Source organism: Elaeis guineensis, chromosome 2 (genome assembly GCF_000442705.2).
Source record: "Elaeis guineensis isolate ETL-2024a chromosome 2, EG11, whole genome shotgun sequence".
NCBI classification, from domain to species: domain Eukaryota; kingdom Viridiplantae; phylum Streptophyta; class Magnoliopsida; order Arecales; family Arecaceae; genus Elaeis; species Elaeis guineensis.
In genome coordinates this window covers 120,573,887-120,598,355 of record NC_025994.2, presented here as the reverse complement: position 1 = coordinate 120,598,355, position 24,469 = coordinate 120,573,887, and the positions used below count along the sequence as shown (strand labels likewise).

General features: G+C 36.1%; 1 protein-coding gene and 1 pseudogene across 1 annotated transcript; both read left to right on the top strand.

Annotated features, from left to right (window-relative positions):
• Positions 1–93: 93 nt before the first annotated feature.
• LOC105038973 (uncharacterized) lies at positions 94–4,061 on the top strand (annotated as a pseudogene).
• A 12,379-nt stretch (positions 4,062–16,440) lies between these two features.
• On the top strand, positions 16,441–21,839 carry LOC105038981 (ketol-acid reductoisomerase, chloroplastic). The gene is made up of 10 exons (XM_010914934.4): positions 16,441–16,769; positions 16,874–16,966; positions 17,723–17,788; positions 19,037–19,177; positions 19,815–20,042; positions 20,228–20,345; positions 20,418–20,557; positions 20,633–20,800; positions 20,975–21,130; positions 21,247–21,839. Exons 1-10 carry the CDS (start codon positions 16,470–16,472, stop codon positions 21,613–21,615), a joined length of 1,779 nt encoding a protein of 592 aa, XP_010913236.1. The 5' UTR covers positions 16,441–16,469; the 3' UTR covers positions 21,616–21,839.
• The last annotated feature ends 2,630 nt before the right edge of the window (positions 21,840–24,469 follow it).

The window sequence follows — 24,469 nt, the reverse complement described above, 5'->3', positions numbered from 1 at the left end:
TTATGGTCTTTTCATGCCAGGAAATGCATGCCATGTTAATAATTCTTTTACCATGCAGGCAGAATTTCTTTGGGACCTGTATGCACTTGTATAATGAATAGTTTAGAGTTCCAGCAAGCACCAATGGTGCCAAAGGTTCAAATCTCTCCTCTCCATGCATCTCGAGCATTTATCCACATTCATTCCTTTCCAAAAGAGTCCTTTGATTGAGCATCGCAACTTGTCGAAGATGAAGAGTCATCTAAAATCAATCATCTGCAGTCGAATATGGAATTATTTACTAAGCAGTATAAACTTGTGAAGATTCCAGCAGATGGATGAAGAATGTCAATTGCATGAGTTAGACAATGATATATACAGGGAAGTTGATAGTGCTTCTAATTATGCAAAAGTGCTTTGAATATTTCTGACAAGGAATTCCAAAAAAGGTGGAAGTTTGGACAAGCACATAATGGTAGAACACCTTAGAACAAAGGGATGAAGCACAGCAAAGGTGTGATCTGTTTTCTCATTTGAGTGTGACCTAATTTATACGATTCTTATGCCATACAATAGAGACTTGGGAGCTTATCAAGAAGAGGACTATAGAGGCCTTTATTGATCCCAAGGTGATGTCATGCAAGCATCAATTTCATGCTGTTGTTCCATGGTCCTCAAGATCTATCAGTTGGTGTCTGTGGCTCTTCCTCATCTTGAATTTGCTAATTTCTTTTATTCTTTAGTCATGTTAGGAAGAAAATGCCTGAATACCCTCATTCTCACAGAACGATATTTGCTATTTAATAGTGTTATGGATAAGGACTCGGCTCATCAAGTGAGGTATTATTTTCTCTGATCCATGGGCCTCATGATTTTGCCTTTTAAAAGGTGCCTCACGTGGAAAGAATTGTTCTCTCCTTATAAGTATGAGTCCCCCTTGACTCACAACCGATGTGGAACTATTGATGCCTCCACATTATTAGAACCACAACAGAGCCCCTCAGTCAAGGGGGACTCCAATGTGTACAGTCTGAGGAGCCCCATAGTCAGTTGAGATGGATCTCAGCCCCAAAGAATCGAGGAGGACCTCGACCCCTACCTGGCCACCCGACTGTTTTCGTTGGAATCGGTCCTCGAATCAGCCCAGTGCAAAGGGAAGCCCCAGGGAAGAGAAAAAGCAACAAAGAAGAATTGATTTTTTCATTCGTGAATAGACGATGGAAGACCGGTGATGAAGGAAAGGCCTTTTCTTGGGTTGAAGAGCCATCAACCCTTGGCCTTTGGATGGGGACGGAGAACAAAGAAGGAACAGAAAAGAGAAGGATGAGGCTCGATCAGTATTAACCGACACAATAAAGCAAAGCTAATTATAAATCGGATCAAGTTCGATGCCAGCTGAGTGGGATAGAGACCATAATACTCCAGAAGATTTTGGACGAACTTCGGAATCGAAAATCGAAGATCCGTCTGAAGATTTTCGACATAGAAGGCCACCTGATCCGAAGGAAGGGAGTTCACCTGACCATCGGCACCAGGCGCAAAGAGTTGATATTGCTCTGGGATACGATATTGTTCCTGAAGCTGTTCAACATTGGATTCGGATAATGAAAAGGCCTCCACTTTCGGACCCGATGGAGAGTCATCGGTCGGATTCTCCGACCGACTATCTCGAGAAGAAGAAGCTCTAGCCATGGGAGAAGAAAACTAAAGAGAGCAAAAAGGAAATGGACCCAAGAAGGAAGGACAAAAACACTTACCCTGAAAGCTAAAAGCAAAAAGACGGAGAAGAAACCCTGATCTTCTAGCACTGGGGCAACCTTCCGGCAGAATTTCTGCAACAAAGGATGAGGATGAAATGTAAAGTAAAAGTCTAGTCGAAAGCGATTCTATATAAATAGGATTCCTCAACGGCTAGGATGGAAGCGATCAAATCGGAGTATCATCAGATGACGACACGTGATAATATTCGGACCGACCAATGATCGAACGGTTCGACACACCTGCTTATGATCGTGCCACCTCATTGTCATCCACGTGAAAAGCTCCGATCCAATATCATTCGGACACATGGCCAAAATCTATTAGTCAGAATCATATCGTCTGATGTCGAATTATCTTTCTAAAATGATGTCCGATACAGACGTCTGATACCAAATTGTTCTATCAAAATGATAGCTCAATAATGATTCTGCAGTCACTGAAACGACAAAACAGCTGAAAAACTCTCATACTCAAAAGTGACTACCAGCCAAGTCGGGGCTCGAGATGACATGTGACAACTCTCTCCGTCCAATGTGACAGGCCACGTGATGAAATACACGTCGAGCCACCTTAAACTTGGGAGTGGGGGGCAACTGTTGAGACAATACAACCGACCTCCGGATCCGACTTTACATCTACTGAATGAATATAATATGCTGACTCACAATCGGTTGACCGACTGAGAGTCGGCTATTATCGATCAATAACAGATGACTTAGTTAACTTCCGATCGAAGACCATCGGTATATCAGAGTTACCAGCCGATGGATATTCGGATCTTCTACCGACTTATCAGTGTTACTGACATACAGTCGGCTTATCTACTCAACATATCCTAACCATTATGAATGGTTATCAACTACGTATCACGGCTATTAGTGGGAATAAACGACCCACTAACTCCACAATTATAGCCCGATAATTTAGTGGCATAAAAAGTGGGACCACGTGCTCGAATGGTTACATCAGAATCATCTATAAAAAGAGAGGTAAACGAGCAATACGGATAAAACAATTCTAGGCTGAGACTTTGGCACACCAAATTTTTGATTAGCTGTTCACCAACCCCTCTCTGACTTAAGTATCGGAGGATCTTCACCAGATACAACTCCGATCTGTGAAGATTTTATCTTACAAGTACTCTTCACCGATGACAGGCGGCAGGGAGTTGACTACAACAAATGACATTAATCTTTATTCTTTACATAGCCCTTCTATGTGGACTGCCCATGCATGCAAAAGCCAACTGCGAAAGTTATAATTGAGCAAGTAAATTATTTCTTGCAGTGATCAGAGCAAGGCGAGAATTTAAGTTTTGGACTGAAAAGATTATGCGAAAAGCACTTGAAACATAGAAGATCACAAGAGAACCACTGTATCATATGGGCTGGAAGCACTGCAGAGGCAGCAAGACAAGGTGGTTATGACCAACAGGAATGGAATTGGGATAGTTATGAAAAAATTAAAGTTGATATTGAATATGAACACCTTCAGCAGAAAGCGGAAAAAGCAAGGGCCAGAGATTGTAAAGCGAAGGGCAGAGGGAGTGTCAGAAATTAGAGCAGAAAATGTTGCAAGGCTTGCTAAACAGAAGAAAGGCAGTCCAGAGAAGGCAAAAGCCAAAAAGGTTGAGGTATTGTCATGGAAGAGACCAGAGGATGAGAAAAAGAAGATAGCTTGGTCTAAGGGCTTAAAACTCAAGGCAGGATTGACTAAGGTAATGCTACAGATACTCTCCGTGCCTTCACACTTAAAATATCCTGTTTACAACTGTTGACCAGTACTTGCTTTTTATTTATTAGGATTTACTCTGTCTGCATTTTGGTCATCTTCCCAAGATCCAACAAAACTTATAAAGATGATCGTGTGGATCTCTTATCATATAGACATCAAAAATTAATACCATTAAGATATAGACATACAAAATTAACGTATTTACTTTTCCACTTCCTAAACATGTTCTGAAATTATCTTGTTTTAATTTTGCTGGTTGTCTGACTCCCTTGCAACTTCTCAGCCTGGTATATTTATGTTTTCCTCGTAGTGTTTCCATCAATGTTTTATATTTGTTGCTGAAGTTCCACCACCGTAAGAAACAGTCAGAGAGATTCGTAAGTCTTCAAAGCAAGAAAATAGTTGAGACTGAGCAACTAATTGAGGAATGGGATGTACAGCATATCCAGATGGAAAGAATGAGAAGAAAAATTTCACTTGCTGATCGAATTCAGGCTGTGAAGAGCAGAAAAGCAGAGTCTACCACCAAAGAAGTTCCACCCCCCGTATTGTTTGATTCTTCTATCAAAGACAAGGCAGGAGGCTGAAAGTTCTCTTGCATCTCTTGGCCACAAGTAATATATGCCAGGAATACATTATGACGTCTTTCTACATATGGTGCTTCTTTTAGTTCTCTATCCCATTTAGCATGTGTCTCTGATAAATTCTACCAATCATGAACATTATGTATTCCAGAACTGATCACCAATCAGAATGATCCAAATGAAGTTTCTTCTACTTGTCCCTTTGACACCATTTTTACGGTTCTTACGTTGGCTCTCATGACTGATTAACAATATCACCTGGCTCCTTGCTTTTTCTCTTAAGAAAATAGAAAAAAAAAAACATACTAACTTTCAAAAATAAATCGAAAAAATTTTTCTATCATGCAAATTCTAACTATTTTGAAAATATCAGCAGACTCCATAACATGACCCACGAGTGTCATAAGCGACAAAAAGTTCTTAAGAAGAAAGCAGGCCATGCTGAAGCTAGACTCCATAATGTAAAACCCATGGTTAAAATGAACCATCAATGCATCTCGCATACTAATTTTCAGAAGTAAATTATAATTTTTTTATGTCATACAAATTCTGGCTATTTTGAAAATCTCAACGGATTTAAACTTTATCCTTTATAAAATCAAATTTTAGTGATAATAAAAATGATCAATATATCACAATCATTCACAATTTGTAGAGGTTTAATGCATATGCTTTGATGTACATCCTAGATGTTATTACTATTATAGTTGTCACGCTCCCGATCCGAGATTGTGAATCGAGGGTCATGGTAACTGCCGCATACTCATAGAAAATTCTTTCCATAAGCATGCAAGGCATTTTATCATGCTATCCTAAAATAACAGCGAAATAATTAGTCAATAATTTAAATCCAAAATATAACAATCTAAATTTTAACTTTAATATCTCAATAAATTCAACAATGTTCAATACACCTTACATCAAATTCAATAAGATTTTCAGTCTAAAATAAAAGTATGGAGATTCTGCTTCTCATTACTCTTCTATTCATATCTTGTATCATCTTAATTCCTCAACATCTGTAAAAACAGTAAAATAGGAGGTAATGAGCTAGACAGCCCAGTAAGCAATGATCACTTTCAACAGATTTTATCAGGCATTAAAGTAAATAATCATTTATAGAAAATAAGCATATAAATTTCATCAATTCAAAATCAATTTCGATTATGCAACATAGTTTATGCCAAATTCATTTTTTTTTCGAAAATTCGAGTTTATTGCGAGATTTCAATTATTTTCATTCTTAAGTTCTTTTCATTAACCATGAGCTATAACCATATTTTTTTTGTGGCAGGGTCATAACACCACGTATCTTCTTGCGGTGAGCTGCGAATCATCTAGCAGCAAAGTCTTTCGAAATTGCTGGTCTCTCTGATAGTTTTTCGCTAGTCTCTCTGACGACATAAATCCTCAGGATAAATCAATTACCAACGTATATGCCTCCATTGGCGGGGTCCTTTATATAGTCAGGTTGTCAATTCATATTGTTCTTATATCAGAATTCTTCATAAATCATGTATCATATTCTAATTTCGATAAGAAAACATATAATCATATAGTATCAAAATCAATCAATATAATGCATCATGAAATCAATATGTTCAATCATGCTTCATCATAACATTTTGAATAAGATATTTTCATAACAAAATATCATTCATCCAATTCAAGCATCGTTTCCTAAATTATATCAAAAAAATACATTATAATTTATCGATAAATCTAGAAAAAGTGAAACATTACTTACCTCGAACACATTCCAATAATCCACATAATTCTATAAATTTTCTTTCAAAAATTTTGTTTGTAGATCATATCGCGATATCTCATGATCAAACATCCATAATCCTATATAGGATCAATTTCAATAATTAGAAAGGATATAAATACCATATTCAATAGTTTAGATTGGGTCCGATTATCTGATTTCATCTAATCAAAATCTAATTAGGACATAAATGATCTAAAGTTTGACTATCAGATCAAATCGGATTCGAAGTGATAGGATCGAAGTTTCTTTATTGGTTTCATAAAATCAAGTAGAGAGAGAAAATCAGAGGAGAGAGAATTCATGAGGTACAATTCGAATTGATCAGGTGACACAATCCATCATTACGATTGGTCCAATATCTCGATTTGTAAAATTAATATGATCTGATCAAGTCATGGCTAGATCGGGATCATGGATGATCAAATCTAATGATTCATGGTCTAATCAAGGTGCTGGCATACTACATGACAACCACGGATCAGGATGCTTTCACTAGAATCATTCAAACTTATCATCACTCAAACTCATCAAAATAAAATTTTTTTCTTGATAAATTCTAAAAAAATAAACTTCTAGAGAGATACAATTCTAGAGAGAGAAATTTATGAAGATAAATCTGTACTAATCAGATGATACGGTTCAACAAATTCGACTGATCAGATCAAGATTAATCAAATCATACTGAAATTATCACATGGATAATTCAATAAAATTATGGATGATAAAATCTAAAGATATTTGATCTGATCAAGATGGGTGCCAGTACGCTGCCCGACAATCATGGATCAGGATTCTTCATCAGATCAAAAATATTAAAAAAAAAATTTATTGATAAATCGATCAAGAGAGAGAAATAGTTTTAGAGAGAGAAAATTTTAGAGAAAAATTCATCTTGGACTCTTCAGACGATATGATTCAATAAATTCAATCGATTAGATCAAATCATGCTGAAATTATCATGTGGATAATTCAATAAAATCATGAAAAATAAAATCTAAAAATACCTGATCTGATCAAAGTGGGTACTGGTGTATCATCCAGCGATCACAAATCAAAAATCCATCACTAGGATCATTTAAATACATCATCATTCTTCTCAAAATTCTAAAAAATCTTAGGAGAGAGAAATAATTTAGAAAGAGAAAGTAGAGAGAGAAAGAAAAAGTAGAGAGAAAAAAAGAGGGAGAGAGAGAAAGCAGATAGAGAAAGTCTCTCTCTTTCTTCTTCTTTTTCTTTTTTTTTTTCTTTTTCTTCTTTTTCTTTTTTTTTCCTCCTCCTTCTTTTTCTTTTCTTCTTCCCATGGCTTACCTTGGGCCGAAACAGGGGACCTTATAGTCCCCTCAATTAGTCGGCCGATCGACGGTCGATCGGCACGAGACTGGCGACGACAAGAGGACGATGACGGGCGGCTCGGAGGGACCCAAACTGATGGCCGACGGCGATCACTGACGTCCGAAAAAAATCAAAAAAAATCGAATCCTCTATTTTGACAAAATTCAACAACTTCGATCGCCGACGAGCATGCACACCGGCACGAAAAGGAAGGGGGAGAAGAGAGGAAGGGGAGGAGGCTCACCTTCGATACCGACGAAGCTTTTTTGACGAGAAATCTCGATGGGTACAGGGACGGTCTTCCGTAGTGGCTTTCCGACGATTGCCACTGACGAACTTCGGGTTCTTTAGTGAGAGGGAGAGAGGAGGGATCCCCTCCTTAAATAGAGCCAGAGGGGGCCTCTTTCCAACTCCAGTTGGGAGTCGGTGAGAGGAGGAAGAAGACTCCCTTCAGGAGTCTTCTCCTCTGTTTCTTTTTTCCTTTTTTTTTCGTTTGTGTATTGGGCTGGGTTGAAGGCCCAATGGACCGGGCTATGACATTCTTCCTCTCTAAAAAAAATTTCATCCTCAAAATTTTTTTTATTTGAGTCTTCATAGTTTCTTACTTGAATCTCATTCTCAAATATTGTAATATTTTAATTTTTGATATAAATTCATTCTTAAATAATTTCATAAGACAAAAATCAATACATCAAATATCGATCTGAAACAGAACCATTCATTTCTTATTATCAAAATCAACATCTCAAAGATTTTCAATATTTTAAGATTTCAAAATCATGCTCTCATTTCCTATAAAATAATGTTCAATACCTCATGACTAGATCAAAATCAAACTTATCTCTTGTAAATAGAAAAAAATTAATATCTTAATTTTCTGAATAAAAATTTTATTTTTTTCAAAATACTAGCCGCTCTTAATTAATCAATCCATCATAAGATAGGAAAACATACTTTTATAATGTTGGGAATAGTGTCCCAAAGCCAATCGTCAGCCTGTTGACAGTTGTGCTCCTTTTGTATTAATACATGAATTATAAATAAATAAAAATTATTTTGATATTTTTTCATCACAAATATTTCATCTTCTAATGAACTCCTGTGTTGTGGTGAAGTCCTTAGGACTATTTAGACTCAACAAAGGAGGAATTGTCGCTTAGTCCTTAAACCTGTTCGCGACCAAATGATACGTTGTTACCAAAGACGACAATGTTTATCGAGCATAGGTCGTTGTGTGCCATATGGGTTGGTTGTCCTCATAACCAAGGAGTGTGGAGACACTGGTATAGCATACAGGTGAGATGTAATGGTACATCTGCACTGAACGTGACCGACTCCGGAGCTATTTCTGCTGTCAAGATTTGCTCCGATGGGATATGGGTATAAATGTCCCTCCGACCTGAGACCGCCACGGTGACTTGCAAGCAACTCACTGCACTTAGGCACTGGACTACCTGAATTTCTAATTCAGTGACGGAAGGCTGCTGGGTGTAGTCAAGTACTTGACTTGTCGGTGCGTGTGTCAAGATGGGATTGACCACTCCAGTTTAGGAGCTGTGTATAGTCGTATTTCAATTTAGCAAAACCTTGGCCAGGATAGTCCTAGTGAGGAGTCACAGGACTAATTGAGTTGAGCACGATTCGGATGATCTCATCAGGGTTGACAGTTTAATCCTGAGTCGTCCTAAACACAGGGGTCAAAAGGAATGAATTATACGATAACCATATTCACGTAGGTTCTGAGTATTGCAATTGCAACTATTCAACTTATCCGGATGTCGGGTACCATTGCTAGATGGTCACTTCGATTAGTACAGGAATTGGTTCCTGTGCTACCGGCTTAGGTTTGAACCTGCGGGGTCACACATATTAGAGGTTCCTTTCTGATCTGATGGCTGATTATGAGTCTTATGTGTCTGGGACTCTATGATTGAGAATTAAGATTCTCTGATCATGAGTTCCACACATTTTAGGTACCGGGGTCAAAATTTTGAATTTCAAATTTTGAATTTGAACTCTTCGATCAAGGTTTCATATTGATGGACTTTGATACCCGATTGCCCATCGGATTTGGACTCAATAATTATGAGAGATTTTATTAGTGATTTGATCGCTAATTAACTCAATTTGATTGAGTAATTATTTTTAGATCAAGTCCAATTGAATTGGATTCAGTTGGGTTTGACCCGATTAGGTTAAGAGTTGACCTAATCGTCGAGATGGTTTGATCTCTGATTTGATCAGGGATTGAGCTTAGTCAATTTTTGATTTGATTAGAATTTTATTGAGCCTAATTAAGCCTAATTAAGTTAGGTTTAATTTAGTCTAATTGTGCTTAACCTATTTTGATTAGGTTGGTTCAATTAAGATCAAACCACCATTCGAATTTCAATCCCTGCACCACCTTAAATCTCTGCGTCCATTTGAATTCACGAGAAGAAACTTCTCGTGAATTTTTTCTCACGCAAAGCCCTTCTCACGCCCACTTTTGTGCACCATATGGATGGATAAAGCTGATTAGTTAACCATTCAAATTCAAAGCGTGTTTGAATTTGAATGGATAACTTATCTCTTTTGCCTTCAAGCTTATCCATCTTATGCGCCACATAATTCACATGAGAAAGGGTTTCTCGTGAAACCTTTTCATGCACAAAGAGTCCACACCCTTCTCTTCTCATGCCACAAGTGGATAGGGATGAGTTGGTTTTCATTTGAATTCAAATTTGATTTGAATTCAAATGTGTAACCACTTATCTTTATCCTCTCACGCGGATAAGACACGTTTTGAACTGTTTTAAAAGAGATAGGGAGCTGGGGAGTGCATAGAAAAAAAATTGAGAAAGAAAGTGGGGCGTGAGGAAGCCTCGTGCGTGAGGTGAAGGTCCAAAATCTTCCGAGAGAAAAAAGAAAGAAAATTGGATGCAGAATTTTTGGTGTGTACCCTAGGGTCTCTACCTAGGGATCAGGAAGTGAGATTTGTGTGCCATGAGTGTCGTGAGTCCACCAAATTTCAGGGAGAGATCCATCAGCCTCTCAACCAACCGTGCAGACGATCCAGAGCATCCGAAAAGTCGGCACACATCGATCGAAGGAGTTCGATCAACATCAGCCATCAAAAGGGTGAAATCACGAACTAGCATTCGTGAGGAGCCGATCAGACGGGAGCTTCGTGTGGACGATCCACAGAGGTCAGACACTAGTATGGCTATGACGTGATGATCAGAGCCCCCCGACGGTGATCAGATTGCGATGATCGACTATCCGCAAAAGGTGATGTGTTCTGAACACAGTACAGTAAAAGTTTACTGTTTCAAATTTGAATTTCAAATTTAAATGCATGCTGTTGTATCATATTTAGATCCTAGTGTAGGATTAATTAGTATTAATTAATGAGATTAATTAATAATTTTGCTATAAAATAATAATTTTAAAAAATTTTTAAAATTATCATTTTGCCCCTGCACTGAATTTTCGCTTCATATGAATCATATGATGACATCCTAATCAATCAAAATTCAAAAATATTTTTTTTTATTTGTACTTTCAAAGGTTGAAGATTTATCATTTCAATCTCATTCTCGAACTTTTGATATTTTAATTCTCGATGCAACTTCATCATTAAGTCATTTCATAGGAAAAGATCAATATCACCGGTGTTGATTAGAATCAAAACCACTATTTCTAGTCATCGAAATTTTCTTACTCAAACCCTCAAACTCTTAAATATTCTAATTCTTGAAGTAAATTTTATCATTAAGTTATTCCATAAGAAAAATTAATAACTCAAAAGTTGGTCTAAATCAAAACTTTTTTTTTTATAATCAAAATCAATGTCTTTATTCTAAGTAAGTATATCAATTTTCTTTATCTAAACATTAACTACTCTTAATTAATCGATTCATTATCAATTAAATTATAAATAACTTCAATCCATCTTTTATAGAACAATCATCAATATCAATAGATAACCTCTATCTTTTCCATTCAGTCAGAAAAATAATAATGATCAAAAGAGTTCAAACTTCAAATTTTATTATACCCTGAAGATAAATATTTGAGTATAATAATCTAAGATCAAAATCATTATTCGATAAACAATCTCAAATTCTTTCTAATAAATAGAGAATTATAAAATTCAATTCTAGAATAGAAAAAATTTATCTTTAAATATTCTAAATCTAAAATTAAAAATCAAGGATCCACTCATCCTAGAATTAGGATGCTAAATATTTTTGTAGCATAGTAGGTGGAAGCACTACTTTTAAAAATCACATTAAGAATATCCAAAATAATCTAAAATTTTAAAATATTATTCTTTCTAATATCAATAATTTTTTTGTATCAAATAATATCATCTATCATAATTTTTTAACTCAAAAAGTCAACATTCCTGATTTACTCAAAATAATCCAGATCACCATGCTTCCGCTGTGCACTCTATTCTAGCAATCAAAATTTCTTAGGTTCATCAAAAAAAATTTTGATCAAATTATTTCTTTATCTTATCAACAGAAAAAATCTATAATTTTAAATTTAAATTAAAATCAAAGATTAACTTTCGATTGTCAATCTTACTTTTACTGGTATACAATAATCTTGATTAACCCTTGAGTCCAATATCACATTTAAAACTATCATATAGGTCTACTATAATCAATATGAATCAAATTTTAATTTTCATATCAATTTAATTCGATAATTCCAAATCAAAATTCTATAAGTAAAATCAATAAGAAAACCCTTCGATGCTTCACTAAATTAGGACATAATCAGAATATATAAGAATTTCATATCATTATCTTTTCTAAAATTTTTATCATCAGGATCTTCAATATCTATCAAGTATTCTTTTACAACAATCATACAAGTCTCAAAAAATCAAATCCCCACTTAATAGATTCAATCAGGGAACTCATTAACCAAAGTAAAGGAACTTCATATCAATTCCTAAATCCAAAATTTCTAACTGTAAATTCTTATGAGTCCCATAATCTTTAATAAATATAAATCGAATCTTTTATCTTAATCTAAAGATAGCAGTCTTTCATTAACAACCTCAACAATAATATCAAAAAATTCTTTGATCAATTTAGATACGAAATTTTTAAATTAAAATTTTATACACATCATATAGTCTCCAAGAGACACAAATAAGATCTATTATTTATATCCAAAGATGATAATTAAAAATTTCAGCATAATGAATATCTTACAATCTCATAATCGATTTCATCAATAAGAAATAGACTTCTTTGTAATATCTCCAAATATGCATTCATCCTAATATGTCACTTTATATATGATCTACATACGAAGTTCAATTTTGATAAATATTTCAATCAAGCATCATAAAAGACTTTCTTAGTCCATCTTGAAATAATATTTTATCATTAAATCTTTATCTTACCAATAATAGTCAACTTTTCAACTAGAAATAATATTATAGTATTATTCTCACATCGAATTTGAGCTTACGATTCACTTGAATAATCAATGATCAAATTAATAACCATAATACACAATAAAATTTTCATGTCAATCCTTTTGTAATTACTTTCGATCAAAATCTAACTAATCATATCATAATCTATAGATCATCCATCATATTTCAAACTCTATATGTCATAATCTCTTGTGATCCTTTTATATATAATCTCAATGTTTAACCAAAAGTTCATAAAAATTTCTTTCACTACAATCATCAAAGATCTACACCATGATGTCCCTAGTGTCTATCCACTGACACTCATTCTATACACATCTTAGTTCATGCACTAATGCTCTGATACCACTTTAATTGTCACATTCCCGATCTGAGATTGTGAATCGAGAGTCATGACAACCGCCGCATACTCATAGGAAACTCTTCCCATAAGCATGCAAAGCATCTTATCATGCTATCCTAAAATAACAGCGGAATAATTAGTCAATAATTTAAATCTAAAACATAACAATCTAAATTTTAACTTTAATATCTCAATAAATTCAATAATATTCAATACACCTTACATCAAATTCAATAAGACTTTCGGTCTAAAATAAAAGTATGAAGATTCTGCTTCTCATTACTCTTCTATTTATATCTTGTATCATCTTAATTTCTCAACATCTATAAAAATAGTAAAATAGGAGGTAATGAGCTGGATAGCCCAGTAAGCAATGATCACTTTCAACAGATTTCATCAGGTATTAAAGTAAATAAATATTTATAGAAAATAAGTATATAGATTTCATCAATTCGAAATCAATTTCGATTATGCAATATAGTTCATGTCAAATTCATTTCTTTTTCAAAAATTTAAATTTCTTTTGAGATTTTAATTTTTTTTATTCTTAAGTTCTTTTTATTAACCATGAGCTATGACCATATTTTTTTTGTGGCAGGATCATAACACCGCGTATCTTCTTACGGTGAGCTGCGAATCATCTGGCAGCAAAGTCCTTCGGAACCGCTGGTCTCTTTGGTAGTTTGTCGTTGGTCTCTCTGGTGACATAAACCCTCAGGACAAATCAATTGCCAACGTATATGCCCCCATTGGCGGGGTTCTTTACATAGTCAGGTTGTCAATTCATATTGTTCTTATATCAGAATTCTTCATAAATCATGTTTCATATTTTAATTTCGATAAGAAAATATATAATCATATAGTATCAAAATCAATCAATATAATGCATTATGAAATTAATATGTTCAATCATGCTTTATCATAACATTTCGAATAAGATATTTTCATAACAAAATATCATTCATCCAATTCATGCATCGTTTTACAAATCGTATCAGAAAAATATATTATAATTTATCGATAAATCTAGAAAAAGTGAAACATTACTTACCTCGAACGCATTCCAATAATTCACATAATTCTATAAATTTTCTTCCAAAAATTCTGTTCGTAGATCATATTGCGATATCCCATGATCAAACATCCATAATCCTATACAGGATCAATTTTAATAATTAGAAAGGATACGAATACCATATTCAATGGTTTAGATTGGATCCGATCATCTAATTTCATCTAATCAAAATCTAATTAGGACATAAATGATCCAAAGTTTGACTATCAGATCAAATCAGATTCGAAGTGATAGGATCGAGATTTTTTCATTGATTTCATAAAATCAAGTAGAGAGAGAAAATTAGAGGAGAAAAAATTTATGAGGTACAATTCGAATTAATCAGGTGACACAATCCATCATTACAATTGGTCCAATATCTCGATTTGTGAAATCAACACGATCTAATCAAGTCATGGCTAGATCGGCATCATGGATGATTAAATCTAATGATTCATGGTCTAATCAAGGTGCTGGCATACTACCTGACAACCACGGATCAGGATGCTTTCACTAAAATCATTCAAACTCATCATCACTCAAACTCATCAAAATAAATTTTTTTTTCTTGATAAATTCTAAAAAAATAAACTTCTAGAGAGATACAATTCTAGAGAGAGAAATTCATGAAGATAAATCTGTACTAATCAGATGATACGGTTCAACAAATTCGATTGATCAGATCAAGATTAATCAAATCATACTGAAATTATCATATGGATAATTCAATAGAATTATGGATGATAAAATCTAAAGATATTTGATCTGATCAAGATGGGTGCCAGTACGCTGCTCGACAATCATAGATCAGGATTCTTTATCAAAGCAAAAATATTAAAAGAAATTCTTCATTGATAAATCGATCAAGAGAGAGAAATAATTTTAGAGAGAGAAAATTTTAGAGAGAGAAAATTCTAGAGAGATTCATCTTGGACTCTTCAGACGATATGATTCAATAAATTCGATCAATCAGATCAAATCATGCTGAAATTATCATGTGGATAATTCAATAAAATCATGAAAAATAAAATCTAAAAATACCTGATTTGATCAAAGTGGGTGCTGGTGTATCGTCCGGCGATCACAGATCAAAAATTTATCACTAGGATCATTTAAATTCATCATCATTCTTCTCAAAATTTTAAAAAATCTTAGGAGAGAGAAATAATCTAGAGAGAGAAAGTAGAGAGAAAAAGTAGAGAGAGACTAGAGAGAGAAAGAGAAAGTAGAGAGAAGAAAAGAGGGAGAGAGAGAAAGCAGAGAGAGAAAGTCTCTCTCTTTCTTTTTCTTTTCTTTTCCTCCTTTTTCTTTTCTTCTTCCCATGGCTTGCCTTGGGCCGAAACAGGGGACCTCACAGTCCCCTCGATTAGTCGGCCGACCAACGATCGACGGCACGAAACTGGCCGGCGATAAGAGGATGATGACGGGTGGCTCGAAGGGACCCAAACTGGTGGCCAACGGCGACCACTGACACCCAAAAAAAAATCAAAAAAAATCGAATCCTCTATTTTGACAAAATTCAACGACTTCGGTTGCCGGCGAGCATGCACACCGACACGGAAAGGAAGGGGGAGAAGAGAAGAAGGGGAGGAGGCTCATCTTCGATGCCGGCGAAGCTTTTCTGACGAGAAATCTCGATGGGCACAGGGACGGCCTTCCGCAGTGGCTTTCTAACGATTGCCGCCGACGGACTTCGGGTTCTCCAGTGAGAGGAAGAGAGGAGGGATCCCCTCTTTAAATAGAGCTGGAGGGGGCCTCTTTCCAACTCCGGTTGGGAGTCGGTGAGAGGAGGAAGAAGACTCTCTCCCTTCGGGAGTCTTCTCCTCTGTTTCTTCTTTTTTTTTTTTTTTTGTTTGTGTATTGGGCTGGGTTGAAGGCCCAATGGGCCGGGCCATGACAATAGTATGAGGCACAAATGCAGGGACTGGCAGGAAACTTGAAGTCCAGCGTTCCTACAAAATTTTTGGTGTTAAGGAATGAAAGAGGCTTTGTTTGCCGAGTTCAGGTATGAGAATTATTCAAAGTGGCATACGAAAGGTATTTTAGAAAATATAAACAAATAGAACCTAACGAATCAAAGTATCAATGAGAGAAATACTCGAGAGTTTCTATTTAATAATAGTATGAATTTGGTGATTAGCTATTTTTTTTATACACAAAAGAGATTGCAAAAAAGTTTTAAAGAAAGTTTGTTTTTATAAAGTGCAAAATTACCAAGCTAGTAAATAAAGCCTCCGACAATTTACCGAATTGGCTCCCTACTTTTTACACGGGATCACGTAGACGATAGGCAAGCCCCGTGTACCAGCATTTCCCTTTACCGCAACCAGATAATTTGACGGCTGAGATTTCGCGGAACTGAGTTTCCGCTGTTAAGAACAAAACAGCATATTTTAGTCATACTTGTTTGCTATAAAACCACGAAAACCTGGACATTTTTCTCTCTCTCTCTCTCTTACCCTTCATCCATGGCGGCGGCGACATCCTTCAAGCCTTCTTCCATCGCCGCCGCTTCCCCAGCCAAAACTCTAAAGCCGGCCCCCAAAACCCTAGCTTTGGGGTTGGGATTCTCGTCGTCGTCCTCCAGATCCCTGAGGCTTCTCCTCTCCCGGATGCACATGGATGCGGCCGCGGCAGGGCGGGGTGGCGCCGCCGCCCTCGGAGCTCGAATGGTCTCCGTGCCATCCATCAGCAAGCCCGCTCCCTCTCTTGACTTCGAGACCTCCGTCTTTAAGAAGGAGAAGATCACCCTCGCCGGTCAAAATGAGGTCCTTGCAGCTCTCCTATTTCTCAAATCTTTCCCTTATTTTCTTAATTTTTAACCCCTTCTTTGTGGGGCTCTGATGTGTTTATTGTTTCCTTTTATTTTCAGTATATTGTTAGAGGTGGGAGGGATTTATTCCATTTGTTGCCAGATGCCTTCAAGGGGATCAAGCAAATTGGCGTGATTGGTTGGGGATCCCAGGTGAAAAATCCTTCCTTTCGCCTTTCTCGTTTCTCCTTATCTTCTCCTTTTCTTGATGTTTTTGGAATTTTCTTTTTTTTTTAAAAAAAAACAACTGGCTCTAAATTTACGTCCTTGTAGCTGTATTTATGACGTCTGAGTTTACCGATCGTGAACAGTGGTCATGGAATTTAGTGCACAATATTTTTGCAAACATTCTCTGTGAACAATTAGAAGACACACGGAACTGCATGAAATTTGTAGTGGATATATATGGGTTCCTTCAGCTTTGCATTCTCTTCTGTGTGCTATTCTAATCATTTTTAAGAAAATGAGACACCAAGCATAGACGGTTGATGAGAACTGATGCACACTATTTAAGGGGAAAACTGAGGTTATTATTCATATAACTTTTAATTTTAGGTCTTGATTCTGTGGATGTCCAAGGATGGTTCCCATGCTCATTAAGGTTGCTGGTCTTTTTACCCTTATCATTAAATCAGTTTACTGGTCCAAGCACAGTGTTACGTGTTTCTTTTTGGAAAATTATGGGTAGCTCCTTGAATAGCTTCTATTCTTTTGTTTTCTTTAACCCGAATGTGCCCTTCTTTGTCCCAGATTCTGTGGCAGTCTTGTGCAAACATTTCTTATTTTGGAAACAAATGATTTACCGTCATCATTCCTTACCTACGTTTAGTGTTAAATTTGATATTTGGTCTTTTGGCTATCAATCTCTTTTTCACATCCAATAGCAAAATTTCTCTGTTTGCTTTGCAGGGTCCTGCCCAAGCACAGAACTTGAGGGATTCACTTGCAGAGGCACAATCAGACATTGTGGTCAAGGTGAGTCTGCTTCTTATATTCTACACATTCTGGCATTTGTCTGAGCACTGGAAGATGACAACCTGCTCAATTGAGTTGTGCATGAGCGAATTCATATGTTCTATTCTCAATTGCTGAGTACAAGGGGGCTGTCATTGGAAGGAAGACATGCAAAAAGTTGTCAGTTTTCAATCTTCTAAATTAGTCAAACTGCCGTTATAAGATAATAGAGGCAGAAAAGCATCATATGCTAGTATAGCTACTAAATGAACCATCTCTTCTCTTTCTTGTCAATTTAGCCTGGGTTCGACCCCCATCCAGACTACAAACACAAAAATAAACTCTAATCATCACAGACACAAAATTTTCAGTGTCTATTGTTTGATTTGCCTGTCTTCTGTGTTTTTTCTCCGTGGTGGAATGTTCTGGTCGATAGCTTCTTTTCTTTTTTCCCCCTCAAGGGGAAAAAAAAAAGATCGTAGTACTCTGTTTTAGTTTTGAGGAGTCTATGATACTTGAAAGTGGGGTTGAATGAGTATGAGATTTTTCTCTATTTTCATCCCAGTCTATTGTGTTACACCATGCAAGTTCAATCCTTTATTTGAATGTTTATCCCATCTGAATGCTACCAACTCTGTGAAACATTGTTAGAAGAGGAACATTATAGGGAAACTGGTCAAGGCTTTTTAGAAGGGTAATCACTATAGAGAAAAATGTTTTCTTTGTTTAAGAGAAGATCAGACTTAAGACCTCTCACTGTTGCTGCCTGACTTTACATGGTCAATTTTGTTGAGGTTGGCTTGATTGCATCAAGCTTCCTAATATCTTCCAGACAATGTTGAGTTGTGAATATGAGCTTAGCCCTTACCCTTTTGATAGAAAAGAGTAAAGTTCTTGTGATATTCCTCCACATGTGAGATGGTCAGATGTTTGAGAAAAGAGGAATAGAGGTTGCTTGAGATGAAGAGAGTATTTGGATGAGTTGCTTTTTCAAAAAATCTACCTTTTCACTGTTGAGAAGACCTTTTTTTTTTTTTTGTTGTGGGGGGGGGGTCTAAATGCTCTTTTCTTCAGGAAAGAGTCTGAATGATCCTGATCCATTATTTTAAACATACATTGCTTGTCTTCTCTTCCTGATTATGAACAAACCTTTACTTTTAATATCATGCATTATTTTGTCTTATTACTGGAGAAACGGGGACCATTTTTGTCCCTTCAAATGTTTTGTTATTGACATGGCTGTGTACTCTGCAATGTTTATATCTACAGATTGGTCTGAGAAAAGGTTCTCGTTCCTTTGAGGAAGCACGTGCTGCTGGGTTTACTGAAGAAAATGGAACCTTGGGTGATATCTGGGAGACAATTTCAGGCAGTGACCTTGTCTTGTTGCTGATTTCGGATTCTGCACAGGTTCGCATATGTCATACACAAAAACTTCTAAACCATTTCTGATTTAATCTGTGCCTCTTTTCACATGGTATAATATATGCTTCTGAATTTCAGACCTATTTTTTCAGGGATTCTATAGATTTATGTACAACATTTAGGAATTGGTGCCATGAGTTCGTCCTGTTATAACTGTAGTTCTTTCATTCAGTCTTATGTTAAGATAGCCATTAATAATATCTACTCTCTGTTTTAGATCTGGACTTATCTGTATAATTGTCAAGGATTCGTAGCGCCTCAATGCCCAAAAATAATTGTAACCCTTGGGAATAAATACAACCTCATAATTAACAGGTTTAGCATTATTTCCATCTCAACTATCAGTTGAATGCCGTTCTGTTATATCCATGTGAGTAATTTTTGACCTGCTATTTTTCTGGAAGTTTGGATTTTATTAGATCAATTTTCTTTGTGAATATTCTTCTCAATTATTTGACTTGCATAAATTAATAATCTGGACTTTTTACTTTTACTATTAGAGACCGGAGAAGTTAGTTTTAATAGATTTCTGCTTAAATTTACTTTATATGGTACTTTTACCACTGCACTTCTGTATAAAGTTCTAATGTGCACCTTTTTTGGTACTAATACTGTGCTGCAGGCAGACAACTACGAGAAAGTATTCTCTCACATGAAACCAAACAGCATTCTGGGGCTGTCTCATGGTTTTCTTCTTGGGCATTTGCAATCCCTTGGCCTTGATTTCCCCAAAAACATCAGCGTGATTGCTGTATGTCCTAAGGGGATGGGTCCATCAGTGAGAAGGTTGTATGTTCAGGGAAAAGAGATAAATGGTGCAGGAATCAATTCCAGTTTTGCTGTCCATCAGGTATTTCTATAAATTTAAAGTTGGTTTTCAATAATTTGTGCCTCTTTGTTTATATAAATCTATTTATAAACCTGGTTATATAATGAGTTTCAATATTTAGCTGTGCAATGATGTGGTAGTGTAGTTTGTGTGAAGTGAATAATAGATCAGCATCTTTTCACAAATTTCTTGTTTTATGTCAACAGGATGTTGATGGCAGGGCCACAGATGTTGCTCTGGGGTGGTCAGTTGCTCTAGGATCTCCTTTTACATTTGCCACTACTTTAGAGCAGGAGTACAAGAGTGACATTTTTGGGGAGCGTGGTGAGTCTCTACACCTGTCAGTGTGTTGGTTAAATAATTTCATGAGTTTTCTGACTATCTTGTGGTGTTTAGGTATTTTGCTTGGTGCTGTGCATGGAATTGTGGAGGCCTTGTTTAGAAGGTACACTGAGAATGGAATGAGTGAAGAAAAGGCTTATAAAAACACAGTTGAGTGCATCACAGGAATTATGTCAAAGACCATTTCAACAAAGGTAGGTTTTTATAAGGTGCTGTATACTATTTTTGAGACTGTATGGATACTCATTGACTTGCACTACTAAATGCAGGGTATGCTCTCTGTATACAACTCTCTGACTGAAGAAGAGAAAAAGGAATTTAATGCTGCATATAGTGCATCATACTATCCTTGCATGGATATCTTGTATGAGTGTTATGAGGATGTTGCCTGTGGCAGTGAAATTCGCAGTGTTGTTTTAGCTGGACGACGCTTTTATGTAAGCTTATAACCGGTTTTGTGTTTTCAGTATTAATTAATCGAGAGTTGTGGTAATTACCTGTTTGAAGCATTCGAAAACATAAATATTTTCTTGTTAATGTATTTATCTTTACATGAGCCAAGAAAGGGATGTTAAAAAAAATGTGGTTTTTTTTTGCCCCTGTCCTGACAGGAAAAGGAAGGGCTTCCTGCTTTCCCAATGGGTAAAATCGATCAGACACGAATGTGGAAAGTTGGTGAGCGAGTCCGTGCGGCTCGACCTGAGGGTGACTTGGGCCCCTTGCACCCGTTTACTGCTGGGGTTTATGTGGCTCTAATGATGGCTCAGGTATCACATGCCCACCTGTTTCTTTTGATGCACCTTACAGTAATTGGAAAAATGTATTGTTGATGTAAATTTGCTGAAACTATCGACACCTTTATCTTCTATTAAATGTTTTGCAGATTGAGGTCCTAAGAAAGAAGGGACATTCTTACTCAGAGATCATTAATGAGAGTGTGATCGAGTCAGTGGATTCCCTAAATCCTTTCATGCATGCTCGCGGGGTGTCATTCATGGTGGACAACTGTTCCACAACCGCGCGCCTGGGGTCAAGAAAGTGGGCTCCGCGTTTTGATTATATCCTTACTCAGCAAGCATTAGTAGCTGTCGACAAGAACGCTCCTATCAATCAGGACCTACTCAGCAACTTCTTTTCCGATCCAGTGCATGGTGCTATTGAAGTCTGTGCAGAGTTGAGGCCAACTGTTGATATATCTGTGCCACCTGATGCAGATTTTGTGCGTCCAGAATTGCGACAAACTGGCAATTGAGAAATGGCAATAGATTTTGATAGATAGCCTACAGCCATTGTGATATTTTGAGAGGGTAATCTTAGCATGAAAGCTCTTTAAACATCTAGGTTGTATGTGCATGCGAACATTGTGCGGTCTCTGAGTGCGTAGTGTCTGAATAAATTGGTGCGTGGCTGGGCATCAGTTGTGTGTACGTTGCACTTGTTTGACGGTAATTGAGTAATCCCTGGGAGTCGTTTGTAGCTTTCTGAGATCTTTCCCTTTTTTTTTTTTTGTGTGTGTGTGTGTGTGTTTTGCCTTGATGATAACTCTCAGTTTTAGATGCAAATCACGCTTGCTGTATTGGTGCATAGCTGGGCATCCAGCTATGGAATATTGAACCAATCCATGTTCTCAAAGAAACTGTTTCTTTTGATCCCATTTGCATATGTAGATCCGTCATCGACAAGAACAAGCTGAACAGCTTGGAGTGCTCTTCTTATGGATGTTTAGTAGCAGCTTCTGATCATTATGTTGCAATGGCGAACATTCTATAAGGTTGTGACAGTAGCAATTTTCTATATCTTAGCACGCTTGTTAAAATTATTTTAAGTGGGGTTAATCTCCAAAAAGTGAAAATGAGCATGTTTCAGTGTAACAAAACAAAGAGAGACCGAGGGAAGGTGCACTTGAGGTGCGCATGCGGATGTGTTAATCGCTCCGATTATTGCTGGAAGTAGATACGGTCGCGATTCCAAATGAGAGCCTTGGGTTCCCTCGCTACGATTATTGCTGGAATTAGATACGGTCGCGATTCCAAATGAGAGCCTTGGGTTCCCTCGTGCATTATATATTAACGAGGACGCATGGTAAATTCCCAGTCATTGTGAGATGGCTTCAGTAAGAGAGTGGGTAAGCGAGCGGAGAGATAATATAAGAGCTTGCGTGAATGCATAGGCTTTTTCTTTTTCTTGTTCTTTTTTTTTTTTTGATATTGATGGGAACTTGTGCCAAAAAGAAACGCTACGTACGAAAATGTGAATTAGGTTACCAGCATTTTAAAGTGGGGATAATATGTATAAGACAAAAAAAAAAAAAAACAGCAGAAGAACCGAGAAGAGGTTGGAGGGGAACAATAGAGGATGTTACAGAAGCGGAAACTAGAAAATCTTGTTCAATATTTACCTGCACTCCTAATCTTCCTCAAGCTCCTAACAACTGCATGTGTTTTCCTCTTACCCAGTGCAAACACCACCCCTAGTTAAGAATTTGATGCTTCAACCTTGAATGCTTTTGATCCCTGAATATCATGCGATTCTATTGAATCCAAAATCTCTAGCAGATAGCGATAGGAATCATATTTTTCCCAAGCCAAATAGCCTTCATAGCCTATTTTGTCCTTCATCTCCCCAAACTTCTTCCAAAGAAGCTGTTGCACCATGCATGCCTAACTTGTGAAGGAAATGCCTCCGAATCAAAGATGCAAATCCACATTGGAGGGAGAGTTGGGTAGAAGATTCTTCCAATTTACCACAGAATACGCATGACCAAGGACCTGCCCGGTTTCTTTTCTAAAGTTGTCTTTTTTGTTCTTTTTGGTAAAGTTCTAAAGTTGTCTACCGTCAAAGCTTGTTTTATAGAGGTATCCAAAACATAATTATAAGTTTGTAGGGCACGGGAAACTTCCAAAGAAGAGGAGTTTTTCTTCAGATTGAGAGAAAAACTATAACCGACGATATTGTTTATGAAGATATTTTTCATTTCTGTGTTAAATAGAAGTTTGTCCATGGTAGAAAATACATTATCATTAGGGCCATACTACTAATGTCCAGCAATAATTAACATGGATTATAGTTCTGACCGTGAGGACTAGTTCTAAATTGAGAAGTTATGTTATGTAACTATTCATATATTTTTATTATATCACATATCTTAGTCCTTTTCGGTGACTCTGGTGCTTAAAAGTTATTAAAAAAAAAACTGATTAACTTATACTATTGCAGGGGAATGGGAAAGTGATTTTCACTTCAAAATAATAACAAAAGAAGACTTGGAAACTAAATAATAAATCTTACATGCAGATTGTGATGTTTTACGATGAAGATAGGTTTTAGGGACATAAAAAAAGTTTGTTTGAAGTTTTTTTACCCCTCCCCAACCAGAAAAAGAGATCTAAATAGAGCAAATCAAAGACTTGGCCTTGAATTAGATTAAAACGTCCAAAAATTAAGCAAGAAAGCAAACAATCACATCAACAAGATGCCAATAACCAAAAAAACTCATCAAGATTATTTTAAACTTCCCATTCAACTAGAAATTTAGGACAAATGGTAAGCAATAAAGAAAGAGTTTGAGTTGTATTTTTCGTGAATGATTGATTTTTATTCATGATTTTAATCGTTGGATATATTTTGTACATCTTTTAAAATATGGCCAACCTCTTTCGTCCACCACAATATAGATCAAAAAGTTCATATTGTATTTTAAAAGATATATAAAATACGATCCAACAGACGGATGGCAATGAGTAAAATTTGGATCGAATATTATACTACTCATCTCCAAATTCAAACTTAATATCCTATACTCAAATCCTATTCGATATCCGATCGGATAAGAAAAAAGATATCCATTTTCATATCCAATAAGTTTGGAGATACCCACAGATAATCCATTTTTCAATATCCAATCCATACTCGCCTCATGTCTATCTTATACTAAAAAAAAATAAACAATCAAAATAATTTTATGCATATTATCAATCAAAATAAAATTATCAATTCAATATAGAACATAATTTATAAGTTTACATTTATAAAAATCAAATGTAGAAATAGAATTACAATTCAATATAAAATATATAAATAATTAAAATAATTTTATACATATTATT

Coding starts and splice junctions, on each gene's coding strand:
- LOC105038981 (XM_010914934.4), top strand. CDS start 16,470: ATGGCGGCGGCGACATCCTTCAAGCCTTCTTCCATCGCCGCCGCTTCC. Junction 17,789..19,036: donor AATCAGACATTGTGGTCAAG/GTGAGTCTGCTT, acceptor TTATATCTACAG/ATTGGTCTGAGAAAAGGTTC. Junction 19,178..19,814: donor TGATTTCGGATTCTGCACAG/GTTCGCATATGT, acceptor ACTGTGCTGCAG/GCAGACAACTACGAGAAAGT.